Source organism: Crocodylus porosus, unplaced genomic scaffold, assembly GCF_001723895.1.
Source record: "Crocodylus porosus isolate Cpor-Errol unplaced genomic scaffold, CroPor_comp1, whole genome shotgun sequence".
Lineage (NCBI taxonomy): Eukaryota > Metazoa > Chordata > Crocodylia > Crocodylidae > Crocodylus > Crocodylus porosus.
Window position 1 is genome coordinate 16,929,493 of NW_017728947.1, and position 22,970 is coordinate 16,952,462.

The 22,970-nt window shown below is 44.6% G+C and overlaps 1 protein-coding gene across 2 annotated transcripts in view; it reads right to left on the reverse strand.

The window, feature by feature from the left end:
• Nucleotides 1–20,624, reverse strand: part of GALNT18 (polypeptide N-acetylgalactosaminyltransferase 18) — a 540,998-nt gene extending 520,374 nt beyond the window's left edge. The window contains exons 1-3 of one of the 2 annotated variants that reach the window (XM_019551624.1): nt 20,548–20,624; nt 18,442–18,553; nt 8,843–8,903 (exon numbers count right to left, since the gene is read on the reverse strand). In XM_019551624.1, coding sequence (XP_019407169.1) covers nt 8,843–8,903; nt 18,442–18,450 — 70 coding nt within the window. In that variant the 5' untranslated portion in view covers nt 18,451–18,553; nt 20,548–20,624. The remainder of the gene's footprint in view (nt 1–8,842; nt 8,904–18,441; nt 18,554–20,547) is intronic. The other variant, XM_019551625.1, reaches the window with a different exon arrangement.
• Nucleotides 20,625–22,970: the final 2,346 nt, after the last annotated feature.

Genomic DNA, 22,970 nt, shown 5'->3' on the forward strand with positions numbered 1-22,970 from the left:
GCCTCACCAAGGCCGAGTCCAAGGGGAGAATGACATCCCGGGAAGTCATATCTACCTTACATTTCATTTTGCTAGCCTAAACAAGCCAATCTTTTGTCTCCCTCTCCTATGATAGGCTCTCCATTCCCTTGTCATCCTAATGTCCTGTTTCTGCATTTGTTTTAATTTCAATTAATATTTCTTCAGCATAGTGGATCAGAATAGTTTACAGTATTCTAGAAAACATCTTACCAGTGCCCTATAGAAGAATGTTAATACTGTACTAAAATACCTTTACTGATGCATTCTAGGATCACATTTTAATTGTTGTATCATGCGGGTAAATTTAAAATGATCTTGTATTGTATTAGTGTCCAGTCTTTTTCCTCCTCAGACACTTCCAACAGATGGCCTCCCATCTTACAGAAGCATTTTGGGCATTAGTCCCTAAATACATGACCCTGCATTTCCTTTTATTTAATTTCATAGCATCATCTCATTTCTGGTACCTCAGCCTTCAAGGTCATCCAGTTCTTCCTGTATGATATTCTGATCCTTCTCTGGATCAACCATGTCTCTCAGCTGTGTGGCATCAAACTCATTAACACATTCCTACTTTTGGTGTCAAGCACACGTAACCCAGGTACACCCAAGGGTGTGCCCTATTCTCAACTGAATGGGATGGGTAGGCAGGAGGGGGTGCTGTGAGGTGAATGTCAGAATTTCAAGCAGATCCCTCTTTCCTCTATAGAGTTAGCCCATGCCCATAGTTCTTAACTATATGCAATGTATTAAGTTATAATATACATAAACATAAAATTAAATATTATACACATATATTTACACAGAGAACACTAACCAATAACCAAGGTCAAACACGGCTATGAGGAAAAACTTTGTCACTAGAAGGGTAATAAAGCACTGGAAGAGGCTGCCCAGAGAGGTGGTGGCCTCTCCTTTCTTGAAGGTTTTTAAGCCCGGGCTAGACAAAGCCTTGACTGGGATGAGCTAGATAGGGATGGTCCTGCTTTCAGCAGGGGTTGGACTAGATGACCTCCAGAGGTCCCTTCCAACCCTAACTTTCTATGGCTCCATGACTACTTACAACATCACAATACAACATTTAAATTACAAAATATAAGGCGCAAACATGAACAATTTATCTTAATAACATCTATTCCTTAATATAGTCCCTGTCCCATGGCAAGAGATAGTCTTCCTTCCAATGGAGTCCCTTGCGGGGTGTCCAGGAAGCACCAGGGGGTCCTCCCCTTAGGGCCCTGACTAGGTGGGGGGCTGCTCACCCAGCCCCTTCTCTGGGTTTGTCTTTCCCCTGTGGGATCCAAGGGCTCAATGACTCATGTCCATCATATGGCGGTATTCAGGGTGTAGCTCGATGGGGTCTCTTCTGCTGGAGCACCTCTCCAGGCCTCTCCTGCACTGCTGGGCTCCTCTCCACCCTGTGCCCTGCTCTGGGCACTGAGGGCACAGCTCCTCTCAGCTGCTGCACCACTGCTGCTGGCTCCTGGGTGCTGGGCCTCACGCTGCAGCACTACCATTTCCCCATGCCCTGGCTCAGCATTGAGGGCTCTCCTACCACAGGCTGGGCCCTCTATCCAGCTGTCCTCATGCTGGGTGGCTAACCCAAGCAGCCTCCGCTGCTCCCTGGCTTCCAAGGCTTGGGCCCCGTGCCACCCTGTGCACCGTTGAACCTGTCCACTTGCTGGGAGATAGGGCCTGAGCCACCTCACTGCAGCCCCAAGGCCTTTGCCTCACGCGCTGCCCCACACACTGGCCCTGCTAAGGTTGCAGGCTTGAGCCACCACTTGCAGCTCCCAAAGCCTGGGCTCCATGCACTGAACCGCACACTGTGATGGGCCTGAGCGGTCTCACATTGGTTCCAGGGCTGGGTCTCTGCACATCGTCCCTGTGCGCCGTCAACAGCATGAGTGGTCTTGCACTACTCCCAAGGCTGCTTCTCCAAGGGCAGCTTCAGGAACCTTGGGCCTATTGCCTGCTGAAGGAGAGCTCCCCACCTTTTCTTGGCTCCACTCTTCTTGAGTCCCTCGCTGCATCTGCCCCTTGTGCTGGGCATGCAGCTTCTTTTATACGCTCCAGGGCTCTGCCCCTGAAGTCTTCTGGACCTGACAGTTTACAGTCTTCAGTTAGGTCCAAGGGAGCTCTTATTCCCCTCCCCTCAGGAAAGGGGCATGACTTTATTTCTTCTGCTGCCTCCTGATTGGTGGATCGGCTCCACCAATCAAAACAGCAGGATCTCAAGCCTGGGACTCAACCCAAGCTCTGAAAGGTGAGCCTGCTACACACATTATTGGAAATATTAAAGATCAGTCCTAAACCAGTCCTTCAGAAACTACCACCAACCTCCTTCCAAACCAATACTTCCTTTCTAGCATTAGTCTTCACCCCAAGCCAGTTCCTCATTCACCTTACTTCCTAACATCCAAACTCTTTATTATAATTTAAATGATTTGTCTTAGTCTCCTAAGCACAGATTATTAAATTATGCTGGTTTAGTGAACTTTACTTTTAGACAAAAGCAGAATTCACTAAATGCAGTAGATCCATCCCAGGGTTTGAATACTACAAGAAGAGAAAATAATTTGCTATGGTAATTTGCCAAAGAAACTAGCCAAAAACAGAATTAAATGAGAATCTGACAAAATACAAAGAAATTTTCGTGAAATACAAAATCAAAAAAAAAAAATTGAAACCACCAAAGAAATTTCCATTCACTATAATAGCCGTTGATAGAAGGTAAAAACACCAGTCCTGATCACATCCTAGGCCACATGCAGATGTTCAGTTTCTAGGAGAATTGCTGTTCTCTAGAGGTGCATATTGGATTGGCACTGATAAAAGGAAAATTAGCATTATCATCAATCGGCTGTTTTTGGCCAGGGTAGCTGATAATGTCACCAATAAGTGCCATGTGCATTTGCACAGCCACAGCATGCACACAGCCAGGAATGCTGCCAGGCATCTTGGAGAGTACCCGCCTACCGGTAAGTCTGTGGAGGGAAGAAGAGGTGGGGGGGCCCCCCATGGTGAGGGAGGGAGTGGGGCAGGGGCAGTTGCAGGTACTGCTCAGCCAGGGAAGTGGTTGTGACCCTGCTGGGAATGAGACAGAACCACAGGTGGCTCATTAAGGGAGTGCAGATGGGTGAGGATGCCTTCCCACTGCTGTATACACCCCCAAGGGAAGCATGGGGGGCATGTGCTCCCCCAGATATGATATGGTATGGGGGCTGAGCCAGGGCTGCTCTCAGAGCAGAGGAGAGCAGGGGAGGTGGCAGCAGTACTGAGAGGGGTAGCTACAGGGAATTTTGTGGTGCAGCAGAGGAAGCCAGCCCAGCTGGCTTTTAAACTGCTGCCCAGCAGCACTGGGAGGGGTAACTACAGGGAATTTTTTGGTGGCTGTAGCCCACCCCATAGCCAGTCCTCACAGTGCTGCTACACCTTGCTCTGCCCCCACCCACTTCAAGTGCAGCACTTGCCCAGCCTCCCCACTGGAAAGAGGCTGGCACAGCCCCCAGTAGGCAACCTGCCACCACCCCACAAGCAAACCCAGAGGGGCACATGCCCCCCATGCCTCCCCCAGGGGTGCATACAGTGGCAGGGAGCTGCTCCCTTCCCCACCCACATGTGTTCCCTGCACAAACCACCTGCAGCTATGTTCCAGTCCCAGTGGGTGTGCATCCACCACTCTAACTGGGCTGCACCTGCTCCCTCCCTCACCATGATGATCATGATCTGCCCCCCATGCTCCTTCCCCTCTACAGACTTAACAGCAGGAGGCTTCTCTCCGAGCTGCTGTGCTGCACATCAGCTATCAGATAGGTACCACCTGATATGGCTAGTTAATAATTGGCCATCAGTTTCGGCCAAAAAAATCTTTATCAATGCATCCCTACTGTTCTCCTGGTAGAAACCAAAAGTGTGCAGACCTTCAAGCTTTTTCTACCAGGGCAAAAATGGCCACTTTAGGAAAAAAAATAACCTGACAACAACAAGATAGAAATTGCTCCTGGGACAGTTTCTCCTGGGAAGCTGACCAACTGCATACCTTCCCCAGCTTAATTCATCCTGGGGACCAAAAGGCATAGAGTCAAAGAAAAGGCTCCCATGCCTTCCTGAGACTAAGGTCATCCAAGTCTAGAAAAGGTTCTGGGAAGTAACTGCTTCTGCCCATTCCATAGACTGGGAGGGGAGCAGAGGAAAAGCCACCAACTGCTCCCTGTGTGAAAAGCAGGCAGGGGCTTTTTCCTGCTGTTCCCTCTGCTGTGCCCTGGTTTCCAGCTCAGCTGGCTTTTAAACTGCTGCCCTGCTGCAGGGGGCCAGAAGTCAAGAGAAGGAAGCAGTGCAGCAAAGCCCTTGAATGTTTCTGACACCAGAGTACCCAGGGTGAGAAGCAAAGAGAGGCCTTTGCTCCACTTCTCCAGTCCCCTCAATAACAGGAGGACTGGAACAATCTACACTTTCCCCAGACCCTGGGCTTTTGCAGACTAAACATTTGTAATGCTCCGTCTCCCAGAGTTGGATCTAGTAGTGGAAATTTTCCACAACTGAAAATTAATGTTAGCCCTAACCTAACACTGAGAAGTAAGGCACTGATGAGGCACGTGGATCCAGATTCAGTGTGCACAATGATCTACACATACAGATCTCTAGTCACAGGATCCAAATCTAACCTTTCCATTTTATGTGTGTAGTACCCATATAGGGTACCTATACATGAGGGCTGAGGCTACCCCAGTGTGCTAGATTTCCTGCACATCGGAGCATACTTGATTAACTGAGTCTGCCAGAGTGTGACAATTGCTGTGCTCCAGCAGCCTCCTGCATTTCATGTATCAGCATCCCCACACTGTTAATGGTAGTGGGGGTGCTTGAACTAAAGCTCATCAAAAAAGCTTTAGTCCAAGCACCCCTGCCACCATTTTTAAGTGCAAAGAAACTGATACAGGAGATGCAGGAACTCTCAGAGCCACGCTAATTAAAGCATTGCCCCCCCACACCAAAGCACATGTAAAAGTGCCCAAAGACACTAATATCATGAAATGCAGAAAAACAGATTCTAGTAACAACAAAAAACATGCAGCAAGCTATCTTTATTATTAATTTATCAGAAAATAATCAATAGGGAAAATGTTTGCCATTTTTCAAGAAGCAGCAATCTATACAACATACTTGCAAACAGGAGAATAGATATGGATTAAAAATTCATCATCTTAAATAAAAGAGAATGCATTTTCATAGCTATTAAGTACTGTCTACAATGAAACTAAATGACCCATTACCCTTAAACATATTGTCCTGAGTTTATGTAGGACAAATAATGAATGATATCATGAAAGAGACACATTTGTCTGCAAATGATACATAGGAACTGTTTTTGGCATTTTTTTATTAAGTATATAAACACATACACCCCATCTATGTATTTTATATTTTACCAAAAAATATGCTACAGGAACATTAAGATTGCAAAATCAAATGCTCAGAAATGAGTCACTGTCAACAGTGATCCCTCACAATTGAGGTTGATCACTCTCATGGGTCAAGTAAAGGGTGGTAAATTAGTCTGTTGATGGCTAAGGCCAATCCTTGTGCTGCAGACTCTCTGGCAAACACCACAGGTGGTGGTCAAAGGGAGGGTCAAACCGCAGGTTTCTTGGTCTTGTTTCCTTTATTGGTGATTGGTTATTGTGGTAGATGATGGATCCAGTGGGAGAAGCCTGTGCATGACTTGTTTTATGTCAGGAGGCTTTTGCGCATTAGTAACTGCATGGATCTCGGCAGAGAAGAAACCTGTGTCAATGCAAGGGGATTCAAGACATCTGGGGTTACTTAGTCTGCCTTTGCAACCATTGAGAAGTATGCCTTCTTCATCCATCTGCTCCACCACTGAGGTCATTTTAAATTACAGTCACAGTTTTTCAGAGGATATTTGTCTAACCCAGTACATAGGGGGATGGTGCTAGCTTAATAAGTAGTTATTCAGTATTTTATTTTATTTTATTTTATTCTCATTGTTCAATGGATGGTCCTATGCCTTAGGACCCTGCTACACATTCAAATTAATACTAGAGAGAAACAAGCTATTATACATTTTTAAGCACTAACTTTATAGCTGGTTGGTTCTTTTAGTGCTGGATCATCATTTTTATCATGTGATGATTACTTTGCACTTGTGCCTGGTCTACATCTATTGCATGGTTAACAAGTTAATTGTGTGATAATTAGGGAGCCAGGCTTACTTTGCACATGTAGCCAATCTAAATTTATTGTGCAAATTGCCAGTTAATTGCATAATACATGTAATGTGTGGCAGGGGCCTTAGTTACTTCACACTCTTCAAATCCTGTTCAAAGGAAAGAATAATTAACTTTTTCTTACCCTCACTCATCACTGTAGTATTGAAAGGCACAGGTATATGAACAATTTACCACAAAGTAAAGGAAGGGAAGGATTTTCCTTGTATCAATTTCACTATAACTGCCCAAGTACATGATGTGTAGGTAGGTAGGTAGGTAGCTCATGGTTAAAAAGAGAAGTAAAGTTTCTGCAAGTTAGTTTTCATTGACTACAGCATAGCAGCATACACAGAGGCAGAAACCACAGAGCAGCTGACACTGTAAATTTTCATCCTCCCTTACCTCATAATTTTGTTGTGTGCCCAAGCCCTGAGCACTTCATAAATGTTAACTGATTTATTTTCACAACAAGCCTGTGAGATGAAGGTCTATCATTACAGACTGGGAAGTGAAGCACACCATTTAAGGCAGTGGTTCTCAACCTTTTTAGAGACTCAAGGCACTCCTTGAAAAATGCCAGGTCTTAATTTTCACTTGCTTTTGACTATGTAAAAAATATTTAATCAAGTGATCTCTGGGTTTATCTTGTGAATTTAATCAAGTGATCTCTGGGTTTATCTTGTGAATCACATTTGCACACCTAACAGTGCTAACATTATGTAGCACCCATAAAAGTGTTTCAAAGAACCCCAGGGGAGAGTCACTTTTTTAAGGTCAAAAGTATACCCCAGGAACTACTTTGAAATGTATTTAGCATTATAAAGCGCTCAGATGTAACCCCAGTCACTGAAGCTATGCTTCAAATAAAGTGCTCCACAATGCTAAGCATGCTGAAAAATCAGATCCTAAGACCCTCAAACTGAGCACCAGGAAATTAAAAGCCACGTGCTTAGGATGAGATTATATATTACAATTAGATCACGTTAAGAGCACTTAAAACTTAAATGATTACACATTAGGGCTCGTTAACTAGTGCTAAGTGCCCTTTAGTCATTTTAAAGTTATGCCACTTTAGGCCAGGATTATTTTTGAGCTGTGTCGATTAGCTTGAATTAAGTTAACTTTTGGGTGTTCACCTGAGATAAAACCACCAAGTTACAGTCCTCCAGTATCTCAGGATGCACTACTCCAAAGTGGACTAGCTGTCATTCAGGACTCTGTAGCCCTGGGCTGACAGCTGAGAACAGCTGGGTGGGAATGGAGTGAGTGGAGAGGGAGGGGAAAGGGCTGAAGGGTAGTAAGGGGGCTGGGACATGGGAAACAGGTGAGGGGGTATAGGACTGGCAGGGGGTGGGGAGGAAAGAGGGATGAGGTAGGGGGATGGGGGAAGGCCCTTCCACCACAGGATTATTATTGCCCTGCCACCCCAATCAGCCCAAGAGTGGCAGAGATGCCAGTGTGTGTGGGGGGGGGCAGGGAGCATCTACTTTCCTGCCTGTTCCTGGGATCTCTGTAGATGACACTGTCCCAGCTTGCCCAGAACCAGCCCCTGGCAGGACCTGAAACTGAAAGGGAGGCAGGGAAATAGGAGTTGTGGGACAGAAAAAGAACTGCCAGGCAGCAGTAGGACCTGATGGGAACCGGATCCAGGTACAGAGGGCAGCACAGGGAGCCCACAGGCAGTCAGGGACCAATAGAGGGGCCAATAGTGGGTGAAGGGGGGATCTGAAAGCTGGCAGCTGGTGAATCCAAGCAACAGGCAGGGGGGCCTTCCCCCACCTCTTCCCCAACCTATAGTGTGGCCAGAGAGCCAGCAAGCAAGGCAGGTATGGAACAGACTTGCAGCCCCTAGTCATGCCTCTACTTGCCTGCTCTCTAGCATCAGGTCTGAGCAGTGCACATTGGAGAGGGTATTAATCCCAAATCTAAGACTGATCATCAGCACTAATTAAATTTAACAAAGACTAATATTCCTTAGAACTAGCATCTGCTAAGTCCAGTGTGTGATCTCCCTGCTAGTGGCCACCTGTGAAAAGTTTGGTTTAAGTGACTTGTCTTGCATGGGAACTCACCTGCAGTGATGAGGTAGAATCAAGTTTTCTAGGGCAACATTTAACTTCCCTAACTATGAAACCATTCTTTCTCTTCTTGCAATCTCTTGCCTCATTAACAACACACTTTCCAACTTGTCCAACAAGAGAAGACAATGACCTTCATTGTAGAACCCTGGTTTAGCTTCAGAATATTGCTCTTCTCCTTTTCAGTAAGTTGACTCTTTCCTCCCTGCTGCCTGGGCGCCAGCAGATAGAATAACAAAGCACCAGAGACAGCTGATTTGCTCTCAGTTTTTGTGCCTGGTGTCACAATAGCTTCTTATAACTGGGATCAGTAACTGTTAGGAAAATCCTGTTCAACCACTACAGCCCGTGGATGGAGCACGCTTAGTGCTCCATCCAGACTTGAACTATCTACTGGCTACATCATATTATTAACTCACATGCCATTTCAATTTCTTTTAGTGAGCCTGAAATCATTTTTCAAACATACCATAAACAACCACTCCTTCAGTTCATACAGTAAGTGCTTACCTTTTTTCTTGTTTAAAGTGTCAAATTCTTTCATTACAACACCAGTAGGAGGCACTTTCACCTAGAAAACAAAAACAAGGTTTTCAGTCTGTATTAAGTAGCAACTGCCTTCATTTTTTAAAATAAAATATTCTGTACATATGGAAATGTGACACATCAGTAGTACTTCATAATAACATACTGTGTCCTGTCACCACCTGCTCATTGCCAGCAGCGGGTGCACACACAACTTCGGGTGGATGGAGGGGCAAGGGCTGGGGCTACGCTGCCAAAAGGAGAATCAGGTCCCTCACAGCTCACCTGCCATCTGTCCTGAGGGCTGGCATGCCAAGCAAACTGTCTTCATGTGCCACACTCTGGCACACATGCCAGGGGGTTGCAGACCCCTGATATATAATTATGTGTCAGTTCAAGCACTTTTCTTTGCTAAAATCAAATAGTTTGGACTGATGCTGTTTGATTAACTTAATTTCTTAAAATGAAAATTCTATATCACCTAATATGTATGTAATTATGCCAGCGCAGCTAACACACACTTATAAATTATGATCTTTTTGGCAACTCCTATGGAAAGGTCAAAAGGGGTTCCCTCCTTCCCATTTCCTTCAGTGTCCCCTAACTGGGACAACTGGTAAAGATTTTAATTTAACGGGACATGGAAATTAACTATGCCATTAAGTCACATGTGACAGATGTCTGAATTATATATAAAAAAATTATAAGCACACACAGAGTGATTAAAAATTTATAAGTTTTCTTTGCAAAAAATAAATAACTGTAGTATTCAGATAGCCCAAGGGATGTTATGGTAACTTTAATTACTTGTTAAACCACCTGTAAAGAGTTCAGTGATGACCAGCGTGCTTCTGTATGTATTACACACTCCATTATTAGCTCTATAAATGTATCACCTTAATTTATAATATATCCTCCACAAAAACACATTCTTTGAAATGAACCACATTTATTCAAAAGATCTCACAATCTGCTAACAAAACTCAAGGTTAGCCTGAAAAACCTGTTTACAAATTCACTCAGTGTCACCCAGCTTTTCTACAAGGATACAACAATAGCATTTCAGCTTATTTGTATTCTATAATGGAAGAGCGCTTACTGGATTTTTCTCACTCATCTGTCATGCCCTTAGGGTTTTTAGATCATTAATGATCAATAGATTAGTTTAGATAAGAATGGTAATTCAGACCATTGAAAAACACACAAGCTTCTCTGATGGGTCTCAGGCACCGGCAGCAAATTAATTCACTGTTTCACACTATTCTGGAAATTTTTTCTAAATAATAAAATGTACTGTTTAAGAAGTATATCTTAAAATATCAGCTATCTTATCCATACTATAAAATACCTTAATCCATACTATAACTGGTGGCTTGGTTTGTCAGTCTAAAAGCATATAAATATATATACTCTTAACCTGCCAACTTCATTGAAATTTTAGCCAAAATCTTATTTATACCTTTTGACCTCATTGTGTGTTTAGTCAAGATAGTAGACTATACTGTCACATGTATAGGAATGTTGTACCTTCAGCAGGGTACTCAACGTTTTGATGATTTATTTGCGAATCTTCAACAGGCAAAACCCTCTCCCTCAGGGCACAAGAGAACTGCATATGTAAAACCATTTTGTTCTCTGCCCATCTTTCAAGCCTTCTGTATGACATTAGGATAGGCATGGATTTAAGGGTAAGGGCCAGCCAAACAACGCTGGAGGCCCAGCATGGGAATCTGAAAAGGGTGAAATGGGGCAGCTGGAAAAGCAGTGATGGAGGGAAAGTATACATAGAAGCTGAAGAGGAAGAAAGGTGGGTATATGTTACCATCTTCCATTTTTTACGCCTATCTATATCAGACTACCTAAGCCTCTTATCTACTCCCATCCTACAGATATTTCATATACCTAGGGACCCTGACACACCTCTCCCTCTTACTATTTTACTGCCTCACTGTTTATACACTATTCATATTCCATGTAACTCTCTCGCCATCTCTCCTTCAGCTCTTGGATCCTTTCGCTATACTCACATAGTTCATATCAGCAAAGAAATGCCTTGCTATTGTTTTTTCTTATTTCTAGGAGTAACCTCCCTGGGTTACCTTCTTATTCTTTCCCTCTGCCTGCCAGTACCTGCCCAGACTTCCCAAACCTGAGTTTTCAGTGCTAGTTTTAGACTCAGAAAAACACAAAATCTTCATGAAACAACATGTAGCGCACAAAGTGTCCTGTAACTTAGTTGTGTTCCCCTCCTCATCCCCATCCCTTTTATGTTAGTCCCTCGCTCGGGCACTCTATATTTCTCTTCTGGCTTTGTCATCTTTTTGGTTCATGATTCTTAACATCTACTAATAACATTCAATCTCTGTTATTCTGCAGTTGCAATCCTCTTCGACTGCCTCAGGAAACCCTTAAGGCTGGGGAATGTAGCAACTCTTTTCCCATGTTTTCCCCACCTCTGGAGGAATCAATCTATTCTAAAAAATTAAAACTACACATTGAGCAAAGTAACTGGAAATTAACTGACTTTGGGCTAGATCCTGAAAGATTGCTTTCATTGAACAAGCAATACAAAGAAGCTTGTTGAGAAAAAAAGTGCCAACAAAAGCGGGGTATGGGGTGGGGGGAGCAGAGTTCTGGCTGTTTGCCAGAGCAGCCACTTGCGGCAGTAGAGGGAAGGGAGGGTTGAGGAGCACTGCAGTGTGGGATGCCTGCAGGATCTACCAGACCCATGTCACAGAACCCTTGGTATCTACACATAACACTAAACCAGTTCACAATGAGCCAGTGCAAAATACTACTTGATTTTCCAGGTACACTTCTGAACCATTCTAGATAGTTTTAAACAGGTTGACAGGCTTGTATGTCTGTCTGCTTCACGTTAAACCACATGCATATCATTCCAAGTGTTAGTGTGCCCATGCCTTCTGTAGCTCAGGGGGAGGGCGCTTGCCTAGAAAGAGGAATCTGGGTCCCTGCTCCAAGGATATTTTCTGCATTTTATCCAATAACTGTATACTGTAGAAACAGTCCAGTGTCTGTAGCTTTCCCACACATTGTACAGGGAGCCTGCGTGCATACTTAGAGTCCTGGATTCCACTAAAGAAGACAGTCACCAAAAACAGTTAAGCACTGAAAGAACTTTCTTACTATATCCAGCCCTTTACTGTTTCTTACCCCTGACATATATACTGTCTATACTCTTTACCATGGTATTCACTATATGCAATTTGAAGAGAGTAGTCATACATAGTGAGGGAATTCTGAAGGGTTTTTCCCACAGGTTTTTAATTATGTAAAAATACTTGATGTTCAGGAAACTCTCATTCATACCAAAGATTCCTCAGGCGTGTTTTTATTATCCTCAAGTATGTCGTCTTTGGAAGGATGAATCCAGCCAATGGTAAATTGAAATAATAAGTTATAATGAACATAACTAAAACTATAGGAACCAAATGAAGAACCTATTCCACCCATGATCCTTATGCAACCCTCCCATTAACATCCATGGAAATGTTGGTGTATGTCAAGGTGAGTAGGCAGTCCTAAGATGTGTACTTAGAGAACTTTTGGAGGAACTGGACATGTTTAAATCAGTAGATCCAGAGGATCTTCACCCAAGGGGGCTGAGGGAATTGGCTGGGGTCATAGGAGACCCCTGGCACAGCTCTATGAGCCCTTATGGTGCTCTGTCCAGGTACCAGAGGATTGGAAAAGGGCCAATGTGGTCCCCATTTACAAGAAGGGGAGAAAGGAGGACCCCAGCAATTATAGGGCAGTCAGTCTTACCTCGGTCCTTGGGAAGACCTTTGAGAAAATTATCAAGGAGCACATCTGCAAGGGCCCAGTAGGGGAGGTAATGCTCAGGGGCAACCATTATGGGTTCACTGAGGGCAGGTCCTGTCTGACTAACCTGGTTTCTTTTTATAATCAGGTCACAAAGTCCCTGGACAAGGGTGTCAGGGTGGATGTCATCTTCCTGGACTTTAAGAAGGCCTTTGACATGGTTTCCCACCACATTCTCTTAAAAAAAAACTTGGTGACTGTGGCATTGATACCTACACAGTCAGATAATGATGAGAGGGTCCAGAGGAGGGCCACTCTTACTGTGAAGGGGCAGCGGGGCGGGCCCTACAAATATAGGTGAAAGGGCCTGAACCTATTCAGCCTCCACAAGAGAAGGCTGAGAGGGGATCTGGTGGCCATTTACAAACTCACCAGGAGGGACCAGCGGGAATTGAGGGAAACTCTGTTCCCCCAGGCACCACCTGGGATTACTAGGAACAACAGCCACAAATTGCTAGAGAGAAGGTTCAGGCTGGACATCAGGAAACATTACTTTACAGTTAGGGCTGCCAGGCTCTGGAATGGGCTCCCAAGTGAGGTGGTGCTCTCTTCTACCTTGGGGTTCTTCAAGAGAAGGCTGGACAGATATTTGGCTGGGGTGATGTGATTCCAGCACCCGTTCCTGCCGGAGGTCAGACCTGATGATCTGTTTAGGTCCCTTCTGACCCTAAGTACTATGATACTACGATACTTTGACCCACCAACCCTAATTAAAATTCTACAGCTAAATAAGATTCATCCTCCTGATTTCAAAGACTCCAATAATCTCACTTAGATCTGTCTCCTAATTAATTTTTAAGAATTTGTGTGAATCCTGAAGTTGCTCACAAATAATTGTTTCCTGAAGGACAGAGCACTTCCTCTGGACCAGCAAATATGGTTCTACATTAAAGAGCAATTTGTCTTTTGTATGATGCAGTGATTCTCAACCAAGGAAAGCCTTAAAATCCTTTCAAAGGTGTCACGGGGTGCAACACAATGTTAGCACTGTTAGGTGCATGAACATTATTCATCAGATAAATCCAGAAATTTCAAATAGAAATTTATAGTATTAAATGTGACAGGGTGCCTCTCCAGGGTGGCTGTGAGGCCCCTGCAGCTCCTTCAGCCCTCACCCTTCAGTCGCCCACCTCACCTTGTTGTATTATACTTTTATAAGAGGCAGGCTGCCCTTGGGCTTCCTAAATTGGTTTCAAATGGCCACCAGGGGACTGTGGTCACTGTCTTATGGGTGAGTTGCATATTTCCATTCCTCCCCTACACCTTGTCCCATGCCTTGCAGATGGCATTCTCACTGATGTTCTCTTTCATTTAGCTCCTCCTCTGAGGTTTTCAGACCCTCTCTGATCCCACACTTTCAGCTCCTCAACCTGGGCTCCAGACCCTTCCCTGGATCCCTAGGAACTTCCTCCTTCCATTTACTGGGCCAGACTATAGGTCCATCTTGCCCAGTATCCTGTGTCACATGGTAGGTAGCAGAGTTGAACCGGATATGACCAGGGTTTTTTCCACTGTTTCTCTTTCACTTTCTGCAGCAGTTAAGGTCTAGGAAGTTCTAATTCAGTGCCTGTATCCCTAATTCCTGTGCTCAGTTGCTACTGATACCCCTTTCCTCATCAGGCAGCATAGAGGGGTTGGGGACAGAATAGCACCCTAAGCTGTGGAAGCACCCTAGAAGTGTGTTTCAAGTGTGCATCCAGGTTGCATCTGGGGTTGAGGCACCATCCCACATACTGTTCTTGATAGTATGTTCATCTAACATTGAAGGAGGCTCCACAGTCTTCTTACACTACTAAGGACAGTAGTCAGCTTCCCTTACAGTTAGGAAGTTTTTCCTAATATCTAACTTAAACCTTTTCTCCTGTAAAGCAAACCGATTTCTTCTTGTCCTACCCTCAGTGGACATAAAGAACAATTGATCACTATCCTCTTTATAAAAATGTTTTACAGACTGGAAGACTATTTTCATGTCCCTCATGGCACACAGAAAAGATTTTCTTTTTCTCTAAATTTGTTTGAATTTAGATTTCGTGAAAAGGTATCAAACTAGTAACCCTAGAAACTTAAGTGCCCTATTTATCTACAGAACAGACACTGTTGTGCAAACCTCCCCACAATGCTTCCTCAATGTGTCCATCCTTCTCTGGATTCAGTCTTTAATAGGGAGTTCAGTCTACATGGTTCATTCCCTCTTTTACTCTGCAAGTAATTATGATGAGCTTTTTCTGGAGACCTTCTGGGGTTGGAGTGAATAGGGAAGAGAGAGAAGGAGGAGTACAAGACTGTGACCAACAAGATCTTGTCAGATAGTTTAGAGATTTATCAGCAGGGATCCTGGTTTTCCCTGATTAAAAGAAAATAAATCACATTCTCTGATAAAACCCCCAAAATACATGATTAAAATGAAAAGCCCCCCTACAGCCCCCCTGGCCCTGCTGCTGCCTCTCATGCCCCCTTCCCAGCCCCCCCAGCCCTGCTCATGCCTCTCATCCATGATCTCATCATGGCCCCCCACAGCTCTGCTGGTGCCTCTCACCCCCTACCCACAGCCCTGCCGGAGGCCCAGCTGCCAGGGCTATGGGGCCAGGGACCTGGGTCCACAGTCCCCTGCCCCTGGCAGGTGGCAGCTGCTGCAGTGCAGTGGAGCCTGGCTCCCCTCACCTGCTGCCTGCCTACTGCAGGCTTGGGTGGCAGGAGGTGGCACCCCACCACTGCATGCATTCCTAGAGGATGGGGGGACATGTGCCCCCCAGATATGTATGTGGGGCTTGGATTCTCACCCTGCTGCTGACCCCCAGGCCGTCCACAGCTCTGCAGGTGTGACCCAGCACTGCAGGGCAGAGCAAAGGTGTGCAGGAAAGCTGCTTGCCACTGCCAGCTCCTCATTGCCCTGGCACTGCATCCCCTGCCTACACAGCTGCAGTGAGGGGCACAACCCTGCACTGCCGCCCCCGCATGCATGGCACACATTGCCATGGCAGCATGAATCTCACAGCAGCAAGCAGCTTTCCTGCATGGCCCCACTCTGCCCTGCAGTGCCAGGTTGCAGCCACCAGGATGTGGAGGCCCCAGTGGAGGGCAGCAGGGTGGGAGCCTGAGCCACAGCGGGCAGCCCGCCCCACCCCCACTTCACACACAGTGCTAGGAGTCTCAGGTCCCCCTGCCCCTCTGGGAGTGTGCACATAGCAGGGAGCCAGCCCTACCCCTGAAACAAGCCAACCACAGCCCCATCCTGCTCTCCACCAGGGCCCTGTGGCTGCACATTACAGTCCCAGGCCCAAGCCCCACATTGCCCAGCTGGGCAGTAGTCCCAGACCCAGCCCTGACCTACTCCCTCCCTTCCTTCCTGTTAGAACTGCACAGCTTACATCTTGCTCTTGATAAGAAAGAAATACTGTCCAAGGCTTCTCTCCCCCAGTCCCTCCTTAGTCTTTCTCATGCTGATTACAGAAACTGCATGGCCTTGGGGGGGAATGAACCTTTGATGAACTCTTGTGGTTTTGAGCATGCTTAATGAGCTGTTGCATATTTACCTCTCCGCCCCGTATACTCAAATAGCTAATTATATTATACATGCGATGTATGTGATGATGTAGTTACATGTATGTTTGTATGAAACGGAAGTAGGCTGCAGGAACTCCTGTGTCTGCACACGTGCCCAGGAGAGAGAAGATAAATGCCACTTGCAAACACAATTAGTTCGTTAGAGGTGATCTGAGCACCAAGCTTGCTCCACTCTAACCTTTGTTTGCAAACAAATACATCCTTTTGTGTCGACTGATGTCTGTGTGTCTGTGATCTCAGCGCGCCTCCAGGGAAACGAACCGCCATTTGTGCAACACTTCCTATGGGGGCCTCAATCCTCCCCACCACTTACCTGCAGGATCTGCTCTCCAGGTTGCCTGGCAGCCTGACCATCCTCCTCCTGCTCCCCCCCAGCCCCCTGCAGGCTGGAACTCTGCCAGCTTGCAGACAGCTCATTTGCAAAACTGCAAGATTCATGGGTTTCTCTGCTAAAATGAGAAAGCCACATTTTACTCCAGTAAGGGGGGAAATCCACATTTTCCTCTCTTTTTCCATGGGAAATGGAAAACCCAGATTCCTGCTTAATAGATAATGCAGCATTCAATTGTCTGTGAACCTCAGCTTACAGGGGCATGTTTGTGATCCAGGATAGTTATAGAAAAGGTCACTCAATTTAATAGACTTTAACATAAACAATCAGAAGGAAACAACAACTCACAAATGGTTCACTGAAAAGAGAGCAGCTGACAATCTGACCTGCTACTCTGCTGCCCTCTCATTACAAACTCTGGCTAAGTTTACTGAAAATGGGGTTATATTGAGCACTGTCAGCAGGCAGGAGTAGGGATGTTAAAGAATTAGTACCTACACAAAGCCTTCGATTCACACATTGCAGGCAAAAACAATTCAACTCAGCAAACCTGAGGTAAGAGGGCCTTTGTCCTCACCACCAACCACGTAAAGAACGCACATTTTACTAAACTGTTGAGCAGTGTTTCATACAATGATTGATAAGTAATTTTGTCCTTCACCAGGCACATGGCTAGTTGCTCCTGTTTAATTGCACTTGCTGAGTTATTCATCAAACTATGTTCAATAGCACCTCTGATTTAGAAGATGAAAGGCTAGGGTTACCTATTCCCCAAGGAGTGTACAATTTTCAAATGGCCACTCATGCACATGAGTCATCCAGCCCTCTGGATTTCAAAGATGAGCATTATGGATTAGTTCTCCCCAGGTATATACATTTGTTCAATTATTGGAAGCAGCTCTTGCATCAGAAAAATACAGACAGATCCTCAACTAATGTTCCTCTTTGAACAGGGGAATGGAGGGAAATGTTGCCCTCCTTTTGAATGGGGAAGGATTTCATGGGTTGTTTTTACTGCTGCTGCACAACCAGAGGTCTGCTGCTTTAGACTACATGCTTGTCTCATATCATAACTAAACAAGTCCTAGTCAGTCCTTGAATGGGAGACCCTTATAAAGTGCCTCAGATTTCAAAAGAGCATGGGGTTGGATATACCAGGACATCAGATCCCCTAGAGAGAAATTCCATTCAGACAACTTCCTTGATATTTCTTCTAGTTAGTCTTCTCTTCCAGTAGCCCTGAAGGCAATCTCTGAACCCTTCTCAATTCTGATAGCCCATCATAGTCCTTGTTCCCTTTTCTCTCCCTTGGGCCAATTTGTTCTGATTCACTGATGCTTCCGTATCGTTTCCTGATCTATGAAGGATGAATCCAAAGAATCCAAGCATCCTGCCTTTGCTAAGACACTGTTTCATACTGTTGTTCCTAGAACACGAGTACTGAGCTCCCTTCATGGGTGTTGTCCCCTTTTTTTCTAGTAATGAATCAAATTAATACTATTTTCACTTCCTCCCTGCCTTTACAAGCTCTGTACTTTTGGGCAGAGTTAGTCATTAAGGGCAGGTACAGATATTATGCTTTTACTGGTTTAAGTGAACAGAAACCAGTCTATGCCCATAATAGAACAGAGGTTCAGAACATACACTGGCTTAAAAATGATGGCACCCAGTCTAAGATTTATGCACCCCCCAACCACTACCAAAGGGACAATGTGTATTCTGTTCACTACCAATTGAATGTCCGTACCTAGCCTAAGTGCTGTGGAGACAGTAGGAGAGTCGACATTTAGTTGCTGTTTTGGATGCACAGCCCTAAACTAGCAAATGCACATAGTAATAGACTCACATACTCCATTATCCAAGGAAACAGGCTGAACTGTAGCTTCTCACTCTAGACTGGATCCTTCCCCCTGCATACCAGTGCAAGCAGCAGAGAGGAACAGGAATTAAAGAAAATTCTGAAAGAGAGACGAGCGATAATGCCACTCAATTTGTGTCAGAGAAGTGTCACAAAGACTCCATAAAAGTGAAATGACACTATGCTTTCTGAGAGGCTGTAAATCGCTCTCACACACTTACCCCATTTGTTGTGAGCACTGCAGAAATTACTCTTCCATAAACTTAGAACTTGTAGGGATAAAATGCAAATACAACACTGATCATATGTGGCATTAATTCTATGCTTTTCACTTAAATAGGCCACAGATTCCATCAGAGCAATAAGAGCTATGATAGTTATACCTTTGAAGGCAATGCATTGTGTTATAATGGCACAAATTGCATCCATGAACATAATTTCAACAAGTTTGGGTAGAAAGTATGTGGGATGTATAAAAGATTCTCTGATTCACATATGGCCTGCAACGTATAATACAGAAATGAAAAGTGGTATTTTTCAGGACTAGACTCGCCAGTTCTACTGGGAATTTTAAGTAACAGAGAAACCTATAGTTCAGGAAAACACTAGTTTTGAAGTGTTCATTATGCAACTGGAAAAAATCTTTATTATCCATAAACGTAAAATAATTATAGCCCATACTTCCTCCCCTCAAGCACATTGCTGAGGGTTTTTTAAATGGTAAAACTATCTTGGAGAACCTGCTATTTCTCACCTGTCTACTCTTAGCAGAACGGATGCATGCTTAGACTTCATCATGGCCATTTAACCAACAGGAAGGATTTTCTGGATTTCATATAGCTTTCAGCCTTCAGTGAGCTAACAGCTTCAGTGGAAGATTCAGATCCTCTATAATATCTTTTTTACTGACAAAAATAGGCACTTACTCTTCAAGATTGAAGACTTCTTATCCAGGGGTACAGTTTTCATATAATCCTCAAAATCCAATTGTAATATGAGTTCTTTAGTGATGCTACCACAGGGAGAACTTATATGCAAACTACTTAGGTATTTGCAGATGTCCTTCCTAAAAATCTCTCTTTGCTCAGTGGAAGATAATGCTTCTTAAATGTTCCATCAGAGTTAGTGTTATTCAATAGTATGATCTCAGTTCCTAAATTACTAGGTTTTTGAAAACTGTACCTTGAGTAGTAACATGAGAGTGGCATGAACATGTTCAGAAACAGAATAAATGGCAAAATATTCAGTCCTTACAGGTTTTCATATACCATCCCATAGGTTTAAGTGGTTACCTCATCCAGGATAAGTCCATTTGATGATGTGACACTGTACTGTCAGAACTAGATAGTGACTAAAAACCAGTAGAGTGGAGTATCTGATTTTTGGTCTGAAGTGAAAGAGCACATTACAGAGAAGATAATGTGATTCACTAAACTGCATAAAGAGAATAGTATAGTAGAAGACTGCAGAGACAGAATGGGAGCCAGGGGCTTAAAAGATACTTTTTAAAATATATATTGCTGTATTTTAATTAAATGAAAAAGACATACATTGAGAATTCATTGTACTGCAGAGGACAAAATGTTCATAGTTGGTTACCTAAAGATAGATAATTTCATAAAAACCCTGATTTTTACATGCCACTGGAAATCAGGAGAGTTTGACCCAAATAAGAACTACAAAACTACAAGATTCAACCCTGAATATGAAAGCTTAACAAAGATTTTATTAGTGTTTATTACTTTACAGAAAAATATGTTTTATTTTTAAATGTATTTCTTTATCTTCCACCTCTTCTGCACTGCAGAGTCTATTGTTGAGCAGTCTGAAGTGATTGTCATGAATTCTAGCTCCCAACTACAGAGGACTAAGCAATGGTATTCATTTAAGACACACTTTCTGAATGGCTTTCTAAAAGAAAGAAACTGCAATCATTTAGGATTCTGTTCTAAAACCTCTATCATATTCTGCCAATCAAAAATGTCATCATTTATTATAACCTGGGCATAGCCCAGTCTACTAGCTGAAAAAAGGGGAGAAAAAGAGACTACTTCTTTGAAATATTCTAATTATGCTGCCGAAATTCGCACTTACTTCAAAATGCAGGTTTGTCTGTTGTCTCTGGGGGGCAGCTGCAAAGGCAAATGATAGATAGAAAGTGAATCATATGTTTAATGAAAAGAAAGGACAGAAGTGCTCTCCTTGCAGTCCCAGGAAACTGATTCCGTTTATTATGTCCACCTGGCTCACTACTTTGCATTGCAAAGGCAAACAAAAAGTTTCTGCCACTGTCAGCTACATGTTGTTCAGGGGTTGAAAGATTCACCATAGTTAAGCACCTAATCCCATTTACATATAAGACACCGATGTGCAGGCATTTTTAGTTATTTATTAATACATATTGTATCTTTTTTTCAAGCTGCTAGATATGCTTTGCCCATCAGTAAATTACTGAAGTCTGTGGAATTACACAGCAGTCTAAATGAGAGGCAAATAAATAGACTTTCTTATCTAAACACAAATCAACAGAGACCTACATGTAAATGATCAGAATCATAAAACATGAGAAGTTCCATTAATTTTCTCTGAAGCCTCCCAGGGGAAGATTATCAATGTTAAAACAGATAAGCAGGAAAAATGAATGCTATGTTAGCATATAATATGCTATTGCTTTTACTTGTAAAATATAACCATGTGAACAAAAAGGCATCTGGCTTGGATTGTTGAGTTCAGGGGTGTCAAACATCCAGCCTTCAGGGCTCTTACAGGGACCAGAATTTCATCAGTGAAACAAGCAGTGGTTGCACTAGGTCTAGCGACTCTGAGCCAATATAGTGTGTGGGGATTAATATCACCATCACTCGCCCCACTGCCGAAATCCTGGATATGAATCCCCACTGGGGATTTTTCTGGCAGCAGTGGAGCGGTCAACAGTAATCTTAACCCATGCAACTCCCTGAGCTGACAGCAACTCAGGCAGCCTTGGGCCTAGGCGCCAAGTACATGAGAAGAGGATAGGGTTACCACCCATCCCTAATTAGGCAGGACAGTCCTGAAATGGCAATATCAAGTCCCATTCCTTGGCTGCATGACTTTGGGACAGCATTTGTTCTGAATTCCCAGTATCATGAAGGGATCCAGGTTTTCTTTTCACTGAGGAAAAATATGGGAAACGGGAGGTTTCTGCTCGCAGGATGGGAGACTTAAAGCCAGCAAGGGGCTGCAGAGATGCAAAGGGTGCCACATGCATGTGTGCACACACATGAACATGGCCAGGAATATAGCTCCAGGCAGCTGTGGATAGCAGCTCCCCCAGCTGCCTGCAGGTAACTCGGAGGAGGGGTGGCAGACTGAGGCCCACACAGTGAGGGAGGGAGTGGGGCAGCGGCTGGGCCTGGAGGTGCTGCCCAGTCAGAGCAGTTCATGGAGCCCAGGGTCTGTGGTGGGCCAGTAGGGGGTGTTCCTGCACTGAGCCACCCACCTCACTGCACCTGACCACCTTCCAGGCTCCAAGTGCTTCCTTGGGGGTGCCTCATGTCTGGCTGACCCCCTTCCTGGAGAACACCCACTAGCCTGGGGGTAGAGCTGCCACCACCCAGGGATGGGCTTGATTCTGGCGCGATGTCCCCTGGGAAACACAGGCCAACAGCCCTCAATTGTACTTGACTCACTTCAAGAACTTGGGGTGCTTCCCTCAATCAGAAGCACAAGTAGTGGTCTCCCTTAGTCAGCTGAACCAAGAGGACCCCAAGGCATAATCTAGGCTCACTCCCAATCTGTCTCCCATGCTAGGTACAAAGGAGAACTTTATTGGTTACAAGGAGTAGGATTGGAATAGGGTACACAGTTGAGTAGTGTCAGAGAAATCCCATAGAGCAAACAGGGTGGCTGGAGTAGCCTTTGATCATGCATTGGAGTTACTGCAAGCTATATGTCTACTTAGATCTCATGTAGCTTACTCACAAGTATCATCCAGAGGCAGGTGGAGATTCCCTCTGGAGGCAGGCAGTTCCTTGATCATGAGTTTTGAGGGAGAGCAAGTTTCAGATGGTCCAGCCCCTCTTTCTCTCTGAGTTTTTCCCATGGCTGCTGCCCCCTCCTCCTGGGCAGTCCTTAATTTACATAGCCCTTATGACTTAATTTACCTGGTCCAATGGAGGCCAGCATCTTTTGGCTGTCAGCCAACAAATTTTAAATGCATCACTGGTTGCGAGGCAGACTGGAAGTCTCTAGCCCACCAGAGAACCCAAGCCCCTCACCCAGGTATGTGATGCCAGTCACATAGGCAGAGGGAGCAGGTTTCCCCCCATCCTTCAGGAATGTATCCAGCTCAGGTTACCTAAAGAGATAAGGTAAGGTCTGTACCCTCTGCAGGACCCATCTTAACAAAATTGTCACAGAGTTTTTGGGGAGAAACAGAGGTGGCCTTCTGCCACAGAGTCAGGGTAGGGAGCAGGACAGAGCCATGGGCAGCTTGTTTGAGGGGGAAGGGGAAAGCTCCCTGTCACTGGACACCC